Genomic DNA, 18,805 nt, shown 5'->3' with positions numbered 1-18,805 from the left:
TGAAAGTGAACATCAGCTGCGTAAGCCTGTACGCAAGGCTGCCTGCTGTCCACAGCACCTGCATGTCAAATTCATGCTGCGTGTTTCTGTTTCCCGACCAACCATGTCATGCTTGTGGTGTTGGGTATCACCAGGTTATGAACGATTGTCTGTCATCCCTCTCTCCTATTCCGAGGGCACTACTGGTTGCGGGAGGGAGTACCAAATTTTCAGCATCGATTAGGATGAGAGGAAAGGACTTAAATGCAGCTTTCAACTTTATATAAAATGACCTCGGAGGGGAATGACGGTCGCGCAGTCTAGCCGGTTCAGCTACCAGCCTAGACAACACCGGGATGTAAAGGCTTTGGGGGCGGGGAGCCCTAGGATCCGCGCTACCTACACCACACTGGCCGGCCCGCCTTTTCCGGGTTCCTGAGCACGCCCTGGCGTCACTTCCTGCCCCGCCCCCGACGCGGAGGAGGCCTCCTGAGACCCCGCGTGCCTCGCGCCTGCGCTCACCTCCCAGCTCCTGCGCGGCTCGAGTCCGCCTGTGCATGGATCGCACGTGTGAGGAACTGCCCCCGGAGGATGGGAGCGACGAGGAGGACCCTGATGCGGCAGAAGCCCCGGCCAGGATCCGAGACACCCCGGAAGACATCGTGCTGGAAGCGCCGGCCAGTGGGTTGGCGTTTCATCCGACCCGCGATCTCTTGGCGGCAGGGGATGTGGATGGGGACGTGTACGTGTAAGTGCCTGCCAGGGTGCGGACGTGGGGAGCGGGGACTGTCGGGTCAGGGAGCTCCGCAGGGAGGGAGCTGGACAGGAGAGAGGAGAGAAAGTTGCTGGGAAACAAATTTCGCAAGACTCAACCTGCGCCATGCCCCAGACTCAGATTACCTGTGAGGTGCTGTCATGGCACCAGGTATCTTTCCCTCATAAATTTAAGTGGTTTGTAACCATGTGTGCATTTATGCGATTATTTTGACTGCTCATCTTCTCCACCAAAGAAGTACTTTTCAAACTTTTAAACCTCACCCTCCAGTAAGAATACCTTTTCCATTATGTGTGATGTACTCCGATGTTTTTCTGGTTTACTTGATTCTGTTGTTATTGCAGGCACACATAAAATTCTGATTGCAGCTCACTAATGGGTCATGACTGGAGTTTGGAAAACACTGGAGTGTAAATCTGTAGTCTGTTTTGTTCTCCATTGCAACTCCTGTTCTAGCCCAGGGTAGGTGCCTAAGTACATGTTTGATTTTGAAAATAAGATGTAATGGAAGCAGAGAAAAGCCATTGAAGATATTAATCAGGAGAGTTGTGCTGTCAGATTTAATGAATTTAAGCCTCAATCCCCTCGTTAGTTGCCGTGACCTTGGACAAGGTAATGTTTGTATTTTCATCTCTAATAATGGATTAGGGGCTCCCTAGTGGCACAAGGGGTTAAGTCACAGCACTGTCGGCATGAGTTTGATCCCCAGCCAGGGAGCTAACCCACATGGCGCAGCAGACCTCTCCTGTCTTGCCTGCTGCTCCCCTCAGAGTATTTCAGTGGATTCCCCTGTTCTGCTCCCCATTCTGTCTCTGGTGAATCCTTTCACCCCCGCACCTCTGGCCTACACCCCAGTTCTTGTATGCATAAATAAATCTTTCGAAAAAATAAAAATGGGATTATTAGTATCTACTTTGCAGAGGGTCAAGTGTCAGTATAGCACCAACTTAAATATTTAACAAATGTAGAAGGGTTTCACTCCTGGTGGGCAGGTAACTTCCCTCCTTACCGTTCTGGAAAGGATTAAAAAAAAAAAAAAAAAAAAAAAAAAAAAAAGAGGTTCCTTTTCCCATGGGATTAAATACAGACTTATGCTTAGCCTGCATGGTCTCAAGCCCAGTCCAATCTGTCCCATTTTTCCAGCTCTAGCCTTACCACCCTCCTGCCACTAGAACCCTCCTTATTCCTGTCTCTGCCCTGGAAGGGACATGGGCTTCTGCTTCCAGCACTTGTCCCTTATACTCTGCAAGGTGAACTACTTACTCTTCATGATCGAATTCACATGTCATCACTTTAGTAGTTATCTTTCCAGGGTCTCCTTCCCTAATTTCATTCATTGTGAATGTTTATTAAGTGACTTTTTCGTGCTAGGCACTGGGACAGAACAAAAAGTAAGCAGTTCTGCACTGGAACTCAGGCAATTGAGCACTTACTCATTCAGCCCTTTTTGAGGTCTGCTCTGAGGCACTATTTTGTGGACAGGTACTTGCCTCAAGGCTGAGCTTAATCTGTGCCTTTGCTCCATCTCCATTTGCCCCGTCCTCCGTTCATATGATCAGTATGGACTGTAATACGTTATGGTTTTCTCTAGCTCCTGCAGAACTGGAGAGCGAGGACCCTATCTCAGAGACCTTTACGTTTACAACTTCTGGGGCTGTCTTAATTAAGCAAATATTTCTATGCCTCCACTGTGCGCCATACTTCATCTTTGCCCAGGCTGAGTTTTTCAAGGATAATAAGGGGGATGGGGTGCAGTCGCAAAGAAGTCCTGGGCAAATGTACTTTGAATTATTGTGTATAGAATGTGTAAGGTCTAACATTTGAAGTTCACTGAAAATGGAAAATAGGGATGGTGAGCTCCTTGGATTTGGAGGTGTACAAATAGGAGTTCCTAGGTAGATGGGAGGTTGGCTACTTGATCTCTACACTCCATGCATCTCAGGTGGGTCCTGGGGTCATTTACTCTCTCTCCTCACCCCCAAGCTTTTCCTACTCCTGCCAAGAGGGAGAAACCAAGGAGCTCTGGTCCTCGGGTCACCATCTCAAGTCCTGCCGAGCTGTGGCCTTTTCTGCAGATGGGCAGAGTGAGTATTAGGGAAGGCGGCCAACAATATGGTGGTGGAAGGAAAACAGCACCATGACCCAGGTCCTTTTTCCTCCAGAACTTGTTACTGTCTCCAAGGACAAAGCCATCCATGTTCTAGATGTGGAGCATGGCCAACTGGAAAGACGCATTTCCAAGGCTCACGGGTAAGAGGAGCCAACTGTGTATTGGGGTGAGAGGTAAGCACCAGTACTTGGGAAAAAGCTGCTGCAAGAACTTCTGTATCTGTGTCTCTAGCGCCCCCATCAACTGTCTGTTGCTGGTGGATGAGAATGTTTTGGCCACTGGAGACGACACAGGTGGCATCCGGCTCTGGGACCAGCGGAAGGAAGGCCCCTTGATGGATATGCGACAGCATGAGGAGTACATTGCTGACATGGCCCTGGACCCAGCCAAGAAGCTGTTGCTCACAGCCAGGTAGTCTCAGAGCCGCCGCTTCTCTTTTGTGTTCAGTTCCCCTCTTTGGGTCCTCTGGCCAAACCTTTCTCTCTCCATAGTGGGGATGGCTGCCTTGGGGTCTTCAACATCAAGCGACGCCGCTTTGAGCTGCTCTCAGAGACCCAGTCTGGGGACCTGACCTCTGTCACAATCATGAAAGTATGGTCACGTGTGATAGGGAGGGGGAGTATTTGGTGGGGGGACTTCATTTGACTGTGGCTCCATGGACACGCTCTGCTCTATTTCCCTGCAGTGTGGGAAGAAGGTGGCCTGTGGCTCCAGTGAAGGTACTATCTACCTCTTCAACTGGAATGGCTTTGGGGCCACAAGTGACCGCTTTGCCCTGAAAGCAGAGTCCATCGACTGCATGGTTCAGGTCACTGAGAGTCTGCTGTGCACTGGCTCCACGGACGGAGTCATCAGGTTAGAGGCTGGGATAGCCCTTAGGGTCACGGGAAGGGTAGGTGCACCTAGCTCACACCCGGGGCTTTCTCTCTGTCTAGGGCTGTGAACATCCTGCCGAACCGAGTGGTGGGCAGCGTGGGTCAGCATGCCGGGGAGCCTGTGGAGGAGCTAGCCCTCTCCCACTGCGGCCGATTCCTGGCCAGCAGTGGCCACGACCAGCGTCTTAAGTTTTGGGACATGGCCCAGCTTCGGGCTGTGGTGGTGGATGACTACCGTCGGCGCAAGAAAAAGGGAGGACCGCTGCGGGCATTGAGCAGCAAGGCCTGGAGCACCGATGACTTCTTTGCAGGACTGAGGGAGGAAGGAGAGGACCCCACAGCTGGGGAGGAAGAGGAGAGTGAGGATGATAGTGACTGAGGGGATGATCTGAATCTTAAGATAGATCCTTCCTGGGCAAGAGTTTTGCTTCCAAGGTGTTGCCAAGACGACATGCAGACAGAGGCTCAGGACTCCGGGCACTATGTGGGGAAATGCTTACCCTGCAGCAGCCCCTCACTCTCCCACTGTAATACAAGTCCACAGCACTGACACAGGTGTACACCAACCAGGGGTTTAATATAAATACAACCAGCATAGAAAAACTCAAAAGTTGTACATAAACCGAAACTAGAATACCAAGTGGTAGGGACAAAAGGTAAGACTTCTGACCTTTTGGCTTTGCCAGCCCCCAAATAAAAAACAGCAAAGAGGACAAGTCAAGAAAATAAGCAAAGTTTTATGCTACACTGTGGGAGGAGGAGAGGGTGTGTGTGTCAGAGAATGGGCAAGGAATATCCATGGGTCAGACCCAAGCCTGGGTGGGAGGAGGGCAAGGTCCCTCACCACAACTTAGCCAAACCTGAGCTGTCCCCAGGTGTGTGCTGGGACCCTGCCCCAGCTATGGGGCTGTCAGGCCTAAGGCAGGGCCCATGCCCCTCCCCCTTTTGGGATCAGATAGTGGTTACCCAGGCCTGCTGGGCTGGGGACTGACCCAGGTTATGCCCCTTTGGTCAGGCTGCCTGTAGAGAGGATGGGGTCACTGCTTGACCATGACACCTGCCTTAGCCACAGCAGGCTGCAGGAGGCTGGCCCCAGACTTACTCAGTGCCTCCAGCAGCTGTGCAGACACAGCATCCTTGGCCACCTCATGTGCATCCTGCCCATCCTGGGCCAGCACAACCCAGATGAGGCCACTGAAGGGCACCGGGTGCCCAGGGATCACCACCTGGTACCAGAAGTGATGCCAGCCAGCAGGGCCCGTGCCCAGACACTTGGTGAGGAAGACTGGGATGCCCAGCTTCATCTGCTGGCACAACACCTGCAGGGCAGCCCGAGCCCCTTGGGACACTAGCTTGTCCCTGGCCAGGGACAAGCGGCTGCTCTCTGGCTGTAGGGGCCGCAGCAACGGACCCCCAAACTGCTGGCGGAGTCGCTGCTTCAGGTCTGGCTTGAGCCACTCCACTGCCACCTGCTCTCCACAGAGGCGTGACTGGCCTGCAGGGAAAAGATGGACTGGTCAAAGCCCTAGGCCCAAGCTCCCAGACCCCAGACAAAGGCCTGTGTTTAATTTCTAAGCCTCCCCTTATCTTGCTGTGACCTCAGGCAAGTTAACCTTGCCAGGCTTCACTGTACTTGTAAAGGAGGTGCAACACCTTCCAAGATTGCTTGGAGGTGCATTGGTTGCAAGCTTTTCTGCCTCATGAGCATCACAATAGCTAATCTTTACTGAGTACTTGCCCAGCATCAGGTAATATGCTAAGTACTGGATAATTTTCACACCCGGCTGAGGAAGTAGTTTCCACAGTGGATCAAAGGTAGGCTCAGTTAAGACTGCCTCGGGCAAGTCAGTTTCTCTTAAAACAGCCTCCTCACCCTTAAAGAAGGAGCTCACTGTATTTCATTGCAAAGCTGAAGATTAACTCAGGAATTAACTGCTTGGCAAGTGTTAACTGTTGCTAAGTGACCCCTGGTAGCAGCACTGGAAATTTAAAAACCTGAGTTCAAATAAACAGTTTGTTTGCAAACTCAAATCTGTTTGGCAGTAAAATCTTGTGACTTCACCCTGTATTGTGCAGCGGTAAAGTGCCTGGCAGAAGAGGTCTGACCCCCGCCGTTGGGACCCCACGCCCCCCCCCCCCCTACCTTCCACCAGGGCCTTTTTAGCCATGGCGGCGGCGCGGTGCGAGCTGAACTTGAGCAGCGCGATTTGCGCGGGCGCCGGCCCGGGGCTGGGCAGCAGCAACGCCTCCTGCAGGCCGGGCCCCAGCGGCTGCAAAGCGAGCAGCAGCGCGCGGCGGCTCAGCCCCAGCGGCAGGCGGTCCACGCTCAGCTCGCACTTCTCCGTGCTGCGGCACACCAGCAGCGGGCAGGCGGGGCGCAGCGGGTGGTTGTGCAGCGTGGCGATGGCGGCCTGAGCGCCGCGCCGCGAGCTGTAGCGGGCGTAGGCGAAGCCGCGGTTCAGGCCGCTGAAGGTCATCATCAGGCGGAACTCGTAGAGGCGGCCCACGCGCTGGAACAGCGGGATCAGCTGGTGCTCGTACACGTCCTGGGGCAGCCGCCCGATGAACACCTCCGACCCGGCCGGCGGCGGGCTGCCCACCCAGCCTGCGGGGAGAGGGGCGGGAGGGCCGCCGTCAGACCCTGGGACGGCTCGGGTTCGGGGCCCGAGACCAGGGCGGGCGTCTGTGAAATGGGTACAACACCCGTGCCCCGCGTCGGCAAAACTGGGTGACCAGCTAACGGGGCCCGCCCGCGGAGCAGCTTCCAGACCGGGCCCTTCCTGGGGGCGAGGGGTGCGCGTAAGGGGGCTGGGGGCCCTCAATTGCCTGGGTTCGTGTAACGGGCGCTTGGGGGTGCTGGTGATGGTCCCGGGGTGGCCCCTCCCCCAAGGGGGGCTGGTCGGGCGGTAGAGGCTGGGACGACCGTACCTGGGGGCGGCCCGCCGTACTTCCTCTGCCCGTTCACCTGCACCAGGCGGATGCCCGTCTCCCTGACCCACGCCTCCAACGCCGCCTTGTTCTCTGGATTCACCCTCTCACACCACAGCTGAAGGGGAAAGGGCAGGCTGGAATGGCGGATGGCCGCGCCCGCCCCCACCCCGCCTCCGGCGCGGGGGCCCACACCAGCCCCCTGCTGCGTGCGCCCGTGGGGCTCGCGGACTCCCTCGCCGCGGAGCACTCACCTCGCATTCCCGCTTGGACTGCATGGCTCTCGCGCTGGCCCGCCAGCACCCCCTTTTATAACCTCCTCCCCTTCGGCCTCTGGAAACTTCCCTGCCCCTCCACCTCCCAAGCGCCCATTGGCCGTGAGCACGACCCCGCCCCCCGGGGTGGAGGCGGCCTCCGCACGTGCGCCGCGGGCAGCTCGATCCGCAGGTGAAAGCCTGGCGCCTCCGCGGGGTGCGCGGACCGCAGCGCGGCCCGGGGTAACTCGCTAGCCCACCCGGTGCTGACCGCCGATGAGAACCCCAGGGGCACCCTTCACCCTGGGGTCTTTCACCCCGGTTTCCAACACTAAAATGATCCGAATGGGAGGTTCGGGCTCTGACGGGGAGGCGGCGCTCAGCAATAGAAACACGGGCAGGCTCCAGTGGTTGAGGCATTTTATTGGACCTTCCGCAATTGTTTGTGGGGTACGTTCCTTCTTGTTTTGGGGGCCCTGCAGACGAGTCCATCTTAGGTCCGGGCCCTGTGGCCTGGGAGAACAGAGTGTATTAATAAGCCTGCAAGGCCTTCTACGTAAAATAGTGCAGTGCCTGGCCATTTTTGCCAATAATTACCATTAAGATAATCATAATAAAAATAAAAAGTCTCTGTTTACTCTTCAGGTCTTCCTGCTGGAACAGGAATATGCAAAGCTGTTGAAGATATACGCAGTTTTATCTTAGTCTCCAACAGTGCCAGTCCCACTTTCCAGTTTGCTCAGTTCAGCAGATGCAGAGAGGCTGACTTGTTCTCCTTTTGATTTCCTCCACAAGGTCTTCCCTTCGGATGTCCACCTGGCCGGCATGAGAGAAGAAGGAGGTATGAACGGCTTCCTCTCCACTGCTCCCTGGGTGCTCCTACCTCTAGTCATCAGGGGTGCCTCAGCTGTGAGTAGGAACCCCGTCAAACACCATAAGGAGACAGTGCTTCTTGGGGGAGCCAGAAAATATGCGGGGCTAGAGATCCTACCCCTACCAGACTGCTAACAGTTTCGGTCTATAGGTCTTCACAACTGGGCACTAATATGAAGGCCCAGCGTTTGCCAAGGTCTTGTATGGGCACTGGCCTGCTGCATTGGCATATATTTCCTCACTGCCTGTTCCCCAGCCTTCCTGCCTGCCCCCTTACCTCTTCTCTGCTTGCCACTGAACGAAGCTTGATGACGCCATCCTTGAGCTCCTGCTCCCCGATGATGGCCACCAGTGGGATGCCCGTTTCCTCGCAGTACTGCAGCTGGTTTAGTAACTTCGGGTTCTTTTTGTACAGTAGCTCTGCCTGCAGGGCACCAGAGCAGAAGATGCAGGCTGGCTCCCACTCTCTTCAGGGATAGCCTCCTGGGGAACCCAGCTAGCACCTTGCTCTGAGTTGCACCCCAAGAAGTCATAGTGACGGCACGGTCACTAAGGGAGAGAGTCTGTCCAAGTTTGCTGCCATCCCGAGGCTTGCCCCCGTACCTTGATCCCGGCATCCCACAGCTCTGTGACGAGCTTCAGTCTCTCCTCCAGCAGTTTCTTCTGTGCCGATGCCACAAGCACCTGTGTCTCTGTGGTCCGAACCTTCTCCTCCAAAGCCTGGGGAAGGGGCAGATTAAAGTCAGGGGGCTGGATGACCTTTTACAACACCTTCAAGGAGCAGACAGTACAGGTTCTTATTAGGATTCTGAGAGACACAGCCCGACTCAGCCATCTCCACCAGGGCAGGGCGCAATCTCCTCATCTCGCAATTGGACCAAAGTTAGCTCAGACGAAATGAGCTGAACATACGACTTGCAAGAATAAATAACACAGTCCGAGGGCAAAGGTAGCTTATGTATAGTAACTTCCAGCTCATCTCATCCAGTACCTTAAAGATGCACAAGGACATTCACACAGAGTGATACGGGGAGCCCACCCAGGCTTTTCACCCCGGCAGTTCTAGTTCCCTCTTACTATGTGCCCAGTCAAGAGACTGGGCCTCTTATACTTCAACCACAGGGCACAATCTAGGGGAGCTGGGGTGGCTAGGGGGCAGGGAGGGAGAATGCTATTGCCCATTATCTTTTTTGGGAAAAGAGCTTTCGTGCACTATTGGAATAGTGACTCAGCTGGGAAACAGGCGTGGCATCCACTTTAGAGGCAAGGATGGAAGCAGTGGGGTGGGAAGGTACGCCAGAGCCCACAGGGATGAAAAGGTATCACCAGAAGCCCGGGGGATGAAAAGCAAGTGGCCAGTCAAAAGCAGCAGTAACAACGGAGGGCTTGAGCCATGATGGGCTTCCCTGGTGTTACTCTAGGTGCTGGACAATCAAGACCATTATATGAGGTCCCCCCGGCCTCAGACACATGCTTTCCACTTAGACACTGTATAAGGTGCTTAGGAGCAGACTCTGGAGTGAGACTGTCTGGATCCCAATTCTGACTCTGCCACTTATAAGTTTTATGACCATGGGCAAATTATTTAATCTATAATGCCTCAGTCACCTTGCCTGAAAAATATAAAGTAACTGCTCTCAGAGGATTCCTGCAAGAATTTTTTAAAAAATATATTTATTTATTTAGGGACTCCCTGGAGGCGCAGGCAATTTGAATACCACACTGTGAAGCCGTCCGCAGCCTCTGCAGCACAGGTTCAATCCCAGCCGGCCAGGGAGAAACCCACAGGGCACAGACCTCTCCTGTCTTGCCCACTGCTCCCCTCAGCAGTGTGTTTCTTCAGTCTGCCTGTTCTGTTCCCTGCTCCGTCTCTGGTGGATCCTCTCACCCTCCCGTACCTCTGGCCTGTACCCCGGTTCTTGTATAAATAAATAAATCTTTAAAAAAAAATAAATAGGCCAAAGGTGTGGGAGGATGAGACAATTCACCAGAGACAGAGTAGGGAGCAGAACAGGCAGAAGGACCGAAGTACACTGCTGAGGGGAGCAGCAGGCGAGACAGGAGAGTTCTGCCGCGCCATGTGGGTATCTCCCTGGCCGGCCGGGAATTGAACCGGCGCTGCAGAGGCTGCAGACAGCTTCACAGCACTGCGCTCAACCGCCTGCGCCACTAGGGGAGGCCCAAGAATTTTATTAGATAATTCACAAAAAGCACTAAGCACAGTGCCTGGCACAGAGCAGTAAAATATTGTGTATCATGAGGATGATCTGGGTCCTCAGAGATACCAGCCTAGACTCCTGACAGCCCTGCGGGAAGTAGGGATTGAGAGGATTTTGTGCAAAAAGGATGATCAAAGATCCATAAAGCTGGCTGATAATGGAGGTGGGAGTCATCTTTTCTCCTATTTCTTTGTTAAGATAGCCTTTGCCCAAAGCTGGACCACTTGCCTCCCTGGAGATCAAACATCACTCAGGTGCCACCACCTACCCAATTTGTTTGCTACCCACTCCCTAGGACCTACCTCCAGCCTCTGCTCCACGATGGAGAAGATCCGCTCCACCCCAATGCTGAGTCCCACGCAGGGCACTTTGCGCCCTTTGGGATCAAACATGCCCACCAGTCCATCATAGCGTCCTCCAGCGGCCACACTGCCCACACCCAAGGATTCTTCTCCTGCCTGGGCAGGGGTCTGTAGCAGAACCGCTTCATAGATCACCCCAGTATAGTAGTCCAGCCCCCGAGCAAGGCTCAGGTCAAAGGAGATCTGTGGGTACAAGGACACGGTCAGTACCAGCTGAGGATTAAGGCACTGAGGCAGCAAAGCTCACTGCGTTTCCCATCTCTAACCCAACTCACCTTGTCTGCGATGCCAAATAGGGTCAGGTACTCAAACAGCAGCTTCAGGTCCCCCAGGCCCTCCAAGGCCTGCTTGTTTTGGGAGAGTTTAGGATCCTGGAGCAACTGTTCCACCAGGGAGACCCCACCTGAGGAGACAGATCTGTGAGCCAGACTGACTGACCAGAAGAACTTTGTAGGGAGGCTCTACCTTTTGCCTGGACTGCACACGTATGCACACACACACACCCCCTTCCTCTCCCTTTCTCCTACATGTGATGCACACACAGAGAAGAGTTTTAGCTTCACGCTTGAGGGCTGCTGCAGAGGCAGGGTTTGTTCCTTACCGTGCTGCTGGACATAGTCCCCGATGCGGTCGGCTACGTCGGGTGCGAGGCCCTTCTCTCCCACCATCTCATTCTTTACTTCCTCCCATGATACCTGGCAGACAGACACCAGTCAGGGACCCCTGGCAGCTTCCCACTGCAGAGCAAGTGTGGGCCCTCCCTGGGAGGTGGGGGTAGGGAGCAGTTGTGGAGTCAAAGCTTCCCTGCAACCTAAATCCTGGTTAATCTTTCTCTGGTGGACACAGAGGCAGGCCCCTTCTCAGAACAGGCTGGGGGTCTGGGAAGAGTCATGAGTTTGGGTCATTACCTTGTCCAGCTTGTCCACCGAAGAGCAGATGGTACGGAACTTGCTATCGGGAACCCCACACACGGCAAACATGCCATCTAGGATGCGCCGGTCATTCACCTGTGGAGGCCCAAGGCTCAGTGAGCGGGGAACTGCGCTACCTGACCCTCCGTAGCCTCGGCCACTTGGGCTACTGGTCCCTCTGCACTAGGACTTTCTCCCGTGGAGACCAGGCCCAACTTTATCCTCCCGGCCCCAGTAGCTCTAACCTTGACCAAGAAGTCACCGATCTGAAGTGAACTCAGGATCTCACACATGATCTTCAGGCACTCTGCGTCGGGGATCATGGGGTCGAACTGCCCAGCGATGTCAAAGTCCTGCAAGGGGCGGGGCAGCCAGAGGCCCTCCTGGATTTAACCTTCTTAAAATCTCTGCTTCCCCCATGAAGGGAAGGTCTGTTTTTCTCATGCACAGACCTCCCTTCTTTCTCCACTGATCATCAGCCTAGAGATGAATCCTGGTATTGTTGGGTCTCTCACCAGTCCTGGTTTCCTTTCTATCAACTGGGCTATTCCTGATCTCCCTCATCTACTTTTCCTTATTTCCTCCTACTGCTGTGTTAATCCTCCCCTCCCCTCCCCATAGGGCTTTGTAAAATCTGCATGAAAATACTTAAGAAACCTCAGGGTGGGCCTCCCTGGTGGCACAAGGGATTAAGCACCTCACTATGGAGCAATCTGCAGCCTCTGCAGCAGGAGTTCGATCCCTGGCTCCAGGGAGCAACCCACATGGCGCAGCAGACCTCTCCTGTATAGCCCACTGCTCCCTTTGTTACAGGGCAGTCCCAATACAAAACGGGGTGCCTGACTGTGGGTCCTCACCCGCACACTTAAAAGGACTTATCAATACTCTACTGAAGGCACACGTGAAAGGTTAATAAAAGGTTAATTTACAAGGGAAGGGGAAATGAGGAAATGTACAGTTCAGGGAGAAAAGTGGGAGACACAGTTATAAATGCGTCCTACCCGATCCGCCAATCAGGAATCCCAAATGGCACTCTGAGAGCTGGCCGCAAGCCAGGAGCCGTGAAGCCAGGAGGCCAGCAAGAGAGCGAGCCCCCCAAGGCCCACGTGTCTTTTTTATACCAAACGTGGCTGCTTAACCCCACCCTCAGGTCCCAGCCACCTTTCCTTTGGTGGTGACGGGATTTGTCTTTCCCAATGTCCTGATGGTTTTGGTCTGGAGTGGGGGTGGAGTCCATAAAGCCTGCATGGAATTAGCTTAGGACATCCTCTCCCCCTAACACCCTCAGCAGTGTGTTTCAGTTAGTCTGCCTGTTCTGTTCCCCTCTCTGTCTCTGGTGGATCCTCTCACCTACTGCATATCCTCCCCCCCCCCACCCCCAATACCCCGGCTCTTGTATGCATAAATAAATAAATCTTTAAAAAAAAAAGAAAACTGGGCCTCCCTTGGTGGCGCAGCGGTTGAGCGCTGGGCTGCGAGGCTGCCCACACCTCTGCAGCGCCAGTTCATTCCCCGGCCACCGGCGAGGTTCCCACAAAAAATAAAGAAAGAAAGAAAGAAACCTCAGGGTTAGCATTATCTGGGGTGTGCAGTTTGTTTAGGATACCATGAATACTCAACAGACTCTCCTGGCCTGAGGGAGGGCCGAGTCACTGGTCTGTCCCGCATACATACTCACACATTGGTAGAATTCACGATAGCGGCCTCGGGTCATAGCTGGGTTATCCCGCCGATAGACTTTTGCTATGTGGTAGCGTTTAATGTTGGTCAGTTTATTCATGGCCAAATATCGAGCAAAAGGAACCTGATGACACAGAGTTAAGGAGAAAGCCCCTCCTATCAGTCTGGAGTGGATTATCTTTAATACCAGAAGCTGAAGTCCAACCCCTTCCTGTTCTGGTAAAACCATCACCCATGAAGATGAACTGCATTTCTGAATATCAGACAGAATCAACTCGGTCATCACAGGGGGCAGCTCAAAAAGATTAAGGCTCCTTGCCCTTTGGTAGCGTCTGCCCTGGGATATGCTGAGCAGGGGCTGGGCAAACTGGCCAGGCTGCGGAGCAAGAGCAAGCTTGCCATGCGGGAGCTCTACACAGATGATTCTCTGACAATTTGGACATAAAGGAGACATAAAGGCAACCAGTCAATTATGGGGAAATCTGTCCAGAGGACAGGGCAGGTTGCTAGAGAGTGGGAATGGGGTCCTAAAAGAGCTAAGGGTTCTAAGAACTTTGAAAAGCTAAGAACTTTGAAAACTTCTAAGGTGATGTTCTCTTTAGCCAAAGTCCTGCTCCTGTAGGGAAATAATTCACCTGATTGCAAAGGCATCATATTTGATCCTGCTTATGTCCGGCTGTCCCCAAAACCTGAGTCTAGAAAAAGCCTGAGCCCAGCGAGGGCCAATCCATCCAGCGTGCCAAGAGCCCAGGTATGGAAAGATACAGTGAGGTCATAGCGTAGGGACAGCAGCTCCCCACCCTGATCCTTCAGGTCGTAGATCAGCTTAGAGTCTTCCCCATACTTTCCTGTCAGTGTTTCCTGTGGGGGGGAAAAAAAAGCACACAAAGAAATGTGGGCACAATGGTAAATATAACAGTTTAAAACGAAGTTTTGAGAATAAAAACCCATGACTGATTTCAGCTTGTCCATGATCCCTCTGCTCCCTATCCTAATGCTTATGTGTTAGGTGTAGTTTTAATCAAAAGGGAACACCAATGTTGTTTTCTGCCTATGACATTTCCATTTTGTGATAGCTGAAGTATTATTTTTAAAAGTTGCATAATATCCCAGTGAGGAGACATTCCAAATGTTGTTAGGTTGTTCTAAGAAAAAGAAAAAACACATTCCATTTAACATTTCAGTAAATATATTTGGGTACACATTCTTTCTCACAATAAACTTCTAGGAATGAGTTATTAAATCAACTAACATATGTTTTTATGATGCCTGAGAGTTAATGTCAAATGCACAAGACAACACAGTAATCCTTGCTCTGTAATGTTCATAGCAAGGTGATAACATATTTCACCTACCAGCTTAGCAAAGTGTAAAATGTCTGAAAACTTACAGTATGTTGAATCAAACACTCAAGCAGTGGTTGGTATTATAGGCTGAATTGTATCCCCCCCCCCTCAAAATTCATATATTGAAGGCCTATCTCCCAGTAGCCTCCAAAAGTGACTGTATTAGACAAGGTAGTTGGAGAGGATTATTTGAGGAATGGCATTTTAGCTGAGATCTAAAATTAAAATCGGCAGTCTTTAATCCGAAATTAAAGTGATGCAAAGAGACAGGGGCACAGGAAGTTCAGGAAGAGGGAAGAGCAAGAACAAAAGCCCTGAGATGGAACCATTTTTAGGAGCTTGCACAAATAAGAAAGGCGACCAGAATAGCACAGTGTGAGTGGAAGAATGGCATGAGATGAGCTGGGAGAAGCAGGCAGTGGTCACATCACATACAGCCTTCTCAGCCTTGATAAAGAATTTGGGTTTTATTATAAATGCAACAAGAATCGCTGCGGTGTAAGCCAGGAATGATGCCGTCTGATTTTTTTAATAGCAAAGAACCAGAAACAATCTCAGGACCCATCAATAGAAGACTGGCTGCATATTTATACTTTATACGTATGCCTTGAAGACAGGTGCTGCAGAAGCCAATGCAGACAGGAGCTCAACAACTTCTGCTTCTCCAGACTCTCTTTGGACACCACTTGTGACAAGCAAGGTAAATAGGTAAAAGCAGGGCCTCTCCCTCTGAACCATCCATCCTCCTTATCACTAGAGAAAATACTGGTTTTTGTTCACAACAGAGAGAGACCTCTGTTGCCCTCTTTGTTGTTCATATACCCACTCTCCCACAAGGCAGTTTCTCCTCACCATCTCTTACCTTTAGTTCAAACACAGGGGTATCGATGACTTCTGCACCATGGCGCTTGAAGCAGCGGATGATGACATCAAATACCTTCTCCCGGACTGCCATCTGCCGGGGACTATAATCTCGTGTGCCCTGAGAGGCAAAACAGGTCAAAGAACCAGGGATGGGATTTAAAAACAAACCAAAAATAAGATCTAGTAATGTAAAAGAATGACCTCAGTGATTACAATGCAAATCTTGACCCAAACTTGGTCATTAATTATAAAACAATGATTAAAAAATTCCCTATTCAATGATGTAATTTTTTTAAAGATATATTTATTTATGCATTCAAGAACTGGGGTACAGGCCAGAGGTGTGGGGGTGAGAGGATTCACCAGAGACAGAGTGGGGAGCAGAACAGGCAGACTGACCAAAATACACTGCTGAGGGGAAACAGCGGGCGAGTCAGGAGAGGTCTGCTGCACCATGTGGGTAGCTCCCTGGCTGGGGATCAAACTTGTGCTGCAGTGGCTGCAAATAGCCTCATAGGTTGCATCTTAACCCCCTGCGCCACCAGGGAGACCCAGTGATGTAAAATATTTTTAATAAAGTGATAATCACTGGGTTGTTTTTTTTTTTTTTAAGAATGATTGATTTATTTATACAAGCACTGGGTACAGTCAGAAGTGCCGGAGGGTGAGAGAATTCACCAGAGCCAGAGCGGGGAACAGAATGAAATACACTGCTGAGGGGAGCAGTGGGCGTGGCAGGAGATCTGTGCACCATGTGGGACCCTTGGAGATCTAACCGGCACTGCAGAGGCTGTGGGCAGCTTCGCAGCCCAATGCGCAACCGCTGCACCACCAGGGGAGGCCCTAAAGTGATAATCACTTGTTAAAAAAAAATTTCCTATTAACCGTCACACCCAGTTGCTATCACCCTTCTAAATTCCATTCCCTTTTTAGCTTGGTTGTATTTTCTAAGATTCTTAGAACTCTATTCTCGGAGGATTTTTTCCTAGTCATTAGCGTTTTGCACCTTCAATGCAAATAAAGTGAAAAAGACAAATAATGTTTTAGTGCTATTATGAAAGCAATTTTGAACATGAAGACCCCTTGAAAGAGTACTGTGCCCATGAAATTAGATTTTCTGATACTAACATGAGTCACACTGTAATAAACATGCATTTCAACGAACTAAAATAGATATGAACTCTCCAGTTTAATCTGATTTTAACATTATATTGTAAAAAAATTTAAAACACATTATAGAGAATAGTATAATTGACCTCCATTACCATGATTACCAGCTTCAACAACCATCAACTGCTGCATTTTTTTTTCCTGGAGTATTTTAAAGTAAATCTGAGAGATCATATTATTCATCTATAAATATTTAAGTGTGATTCTCTAACATGTAAGGATTTAAAAAAAAACAAAACAGAAGACTCCAATACCTTTATTACAACCGAGAATATCTAAAGCAACCCTTTAATATTATTAAATGACTAAACCATGTTTAATTTTCTCTGGCTTGTTTGAGTCAGATTCTAAATGAAGCCTATGCATTCTGTTTGGTTGATATGTCTCACTACTATTTAATCTACACTAGTTTCCTTTCCTTCTGGAAAAAAAAAAAGAAAGTCATTTATGTGTTATGGAAATTGAGTCATTTATCCTAAAGAATTTTTCACATCATGGATTTGGTAAACAATATATTCAATGTGTCATTAACATGTTTCTCCATCTCCCACATTTCCAGTAAATTGGTATTTAGGCCTGAAGACCTGACTAGATTCAGGTTCAATTTTTCTTGGCAGGATTATTTCATAGGTGGTGCTGTGTCTTATTACATCACATCAGGAAAAACTTGTCTGGTTATTCTACTTTTTAATGATGTTAAGAATGATCATTGGTTTAGGTGAGGCCAGCCTAATCTACCATAAATAACCTATTAATCTTTTTCCCTAACAGTTTCATGATCACTGCCTTAGGATTTTACACTGTCTCTGCCTTAGGATTTACACTGAAATGATTTTGTGTGTAGAAAGGAATAGATGAATGAATTTAGAAACCCAAAGAATTAACCTTAAAGGAAGACATTTCTCTCTCTCTCTTTTTTAATGTCAGAAGGGTAATGTGTCCGTCTTGAAAAGAGGCTTGAGAGGGGCCCTCTCACCCAATGGCTCGAAAACCCAATCAGCACCCTTATAAACCAGAAGAGGATCAAAGAGTGACATCTCAACACAAGACAGACCATCTCCCCTCTTCTTTTGGAATTCAATTTCCCATACATTTATTAAATACATATTTGGTTCCATGCAACTAGTCTCATCCTCTCAGGTTTTAAATAAACTACATAAATAGTAAGTGCAATAACAGGTAAATATGAAGTGCTAAAGAGCCCAATGAATGTTTACAGAACTTACAGAAAGTGGAATCCTGAAATCCTGGAGGCTGAATTTGGACCTCTAAGTTAATTCTACTCTACTCTCCTTCTCTATTTGGGTCTAATCATACAAGTGTCCTGAAAACTACCAAGATTCATTCCTGCTTCTGCGTTTCCATTCTCTACCTGGTCCTATCTTTCTCACATTCTTCTCCTGGTTAACGTCCACTCACCTTTTAGGTCAACTAGTATACCACACTTCCCAGTTGTCCCTTATTTTTCTCAGAGTATCCTTGTTATTTCCTTATATCACTTATCGCAATTCATGCATGGGATTATTTGTCCTAAGTCTGTTTTCTTCGGTCGAATATAAGCTTCATGAGGGCAGCCTATATTAGTCACCTTAGTATACTCACCACTTGGTACAGTGCTAAGCGCACAGTAAGCACTCAATTCATATTTATTGAGTGAAAGAAGGAGTAGCAGCAGCAGGCTGATTTTTTAAAGCACCAAGCTGGCCTAGTTTCTGCCAATCACTTTGCTATCCCAGAATGACTCAGGTAGAATTCATTTCAGCCAGAGCAACTGTTAGTTCTCTGCAGTATTTCAGATTCTCCTCAATGCTCTGTTTCAGGGAAGCAGGCATGTGCGCCTTATGGGTGGAATTAGGGATCATCTCAAAGGCTCCCTAAAGGAGTATTTACCTTGGGGGTTTTGAGCACGAACTTCTGTTTCCCTTCATCAGGACCCAGCTGTGCCTTCAGTTTCAGTAGTTTTGCCACCTCCTCTTCGACCTGGTAGGGAAAGCAGACGCTGGGCTATCACATCTGCTACTCCACCCTCTCCTCTGCCATTCATTCCGTTCCCTCCCTCATCCACTATCTGGGGCAGATCTCTCTCCCGAAGCCTACCTTGGCTTCTCTCCGGTCCCATCCTAGATACCTCCCACCGAGCCCGTCCTTCACCCGCCCCCCACCCCCGTAGCTCGGTCCCTTCTCCCACATCCCTGTCCTTTGTGCAGGCCACCTTAGCTATGTATCCTCCCTGGCCTTGTGTGGCCCCTCCCTTGCTGGATCGTACCTGCTCGGCGCCGGCCTTCTGCTGCTTGAGGCTCCGCACGAGCTCTCCTTGAAGTCGCACCAGCTCCTCCAGCGCCGCACGCTCTCCCATACTGGCTGCCAGCTGGAGCCGATGGCTGTCCACAGACGTTGAAGCTGCCGCAGCCTTTCGCGGAGGACTTCCGGCTATCGAGTTGCTGGCCTGCACGCCTAGA

At 50.6% G+C, this 18,805-nt stretch overlaps 3 protein-coding genes and 1 non-coding gene across 5 annotated transcripts; 1 reads left to right on the top strand and 3 right to left on the bottom strand.

The window, feature by feature from the left end:
* The first annotated feature begins 442 nt into the window (after nucleotides 1-442).
* Nucleotides 443-5,776, top strand: WDR55 (WD repeat domain 55). Of its 2 annotated transcripts, XM_037509139.2 has the most exons (8): nucleotides 690-727; nucleotides 1,099-1,216; nucleotides 2,738-2,838; nucleotides 2,917-3,004; nucleotides 3,096-3,275; nucleotides 3,356-3,455; nucleotides 3,550-3,719; nucleotides 3,800-5,776. In XM_037509139.2, the coding sequence occupies exons 2-8, from the start codon at nucleotides 1,137-1,139 to the stop codon at nucleotides 4,116-4,118; spliced, it is 1,038 nt and encodes a 345-aa protein (XP_037365036.1). In that variant the 5' UTR covers nucleotides 690-727; nucleotides 1,099-1,136; the 3' UTR covers nucleotides 4,119-5,776. The 2 variants fall into 2 exon arrangements, with proteins under 2 accessions (XP_037365035.1, XP_037365036.1); XM_037509138.2 differs by lacking the exon at nucleotides 1,099-1,216 and having other exon boundaries at nucleotides 443-727.
* On the bottom strand, nucleotides 4,046-6,979 carry DND1 (DND microRNA-mediated repression inhibitor 1). Its single transcript, XM_037509137.2, has 4 exons — nucleotides 6,922-6,979; nucleotides 6,668-6,785; nucleotides 5,883-6,344; nucleotides 4,046-5,234 (listed from the first exon to the last, which is right to left on the bottom strand). Exons 1-4 carry the CDS (start codon nucleotides 6,943-6,945, stop codon nucleotides 4,777-4,779), a joined length of 1,062 nt encoding a protein of 353 aa, XP_037365034.1. The 5' UTR covers nucleotides 6,946-6,979; the 3' UTR covers nucleotides 4,046-4,776.
* A 349-nt stretch (nucleotides 6,980-7,328) lies between these two features.
* On the bottom strand, nucleotides 7,329-18,778 carry HARS1 (histidyl-tRNA synthetase 1). The gene is made up of 13 exons (XM_037509136.2): nucleotides 18,613-18,778; nucleotides 18,237-18,326; nucleotides 15,175-15,294; nucleotides 13,732-13,827; nucleotides 12,965-13,090; nucleotides 11,532-11,639; nucleotides 11,284-11,382; nucleotides 10,977-11,070; nucleotides 10,651-10,778; nucleotides 10,316-10,558; nucleotides 8,398-8,514; nucleotides 8,072-8,218; nucleotides 7,329-7,737 (listed from the first exon to the last, which is right to left on the bottom strand). Exons 1-13 carry the CDS (start codon nucleotides 18,700-18,702, stop codon nucleotides 7,666-7,668), a joined length of 1,530 nt encoding a protein of 509 aa, XP_037365033.1. The 5' UTR covers nucleotides 18,703-18,778; the 3' UTR covers nucleotides 7,329-7,665.
* LOC119243879 (small nucleolar RNA U13) lies at nucleotides 17,268-17,370 on the bottom strand. Its single transcript, XR_005124879.1, has one exon. It is a non-coding gene; the product is annotated as a small nucleolar RNA U13 (small nucleolar RNA).
* Nucleotides 18,779-18,805: the final 27 nt, after the last annotated feature.

The sequence above is a fragment of the Talpa occidentalis genome, unplaced genomic scaffold, assembly GCF_014898055.3.
Source record: "Talpa occidentalis isolate TD23 unplaced genomic scaffold, MPIMG_talOcc4v2.1 talOcc4.13, whole genome shotgun sequence".
In the NCBI taxonomy this organism is placed as follows: Eukaryota; Metazoa; Chordata; class Mammalia; order Eulipotyphla; family Talpidae; genus Talpa; species Talpa occidentalis.
The sequence above is the reverse complement of the archived record's forward strand: the minus strand, read 5'-3'. Positions and strand labels throughout refer to the sequence as shown.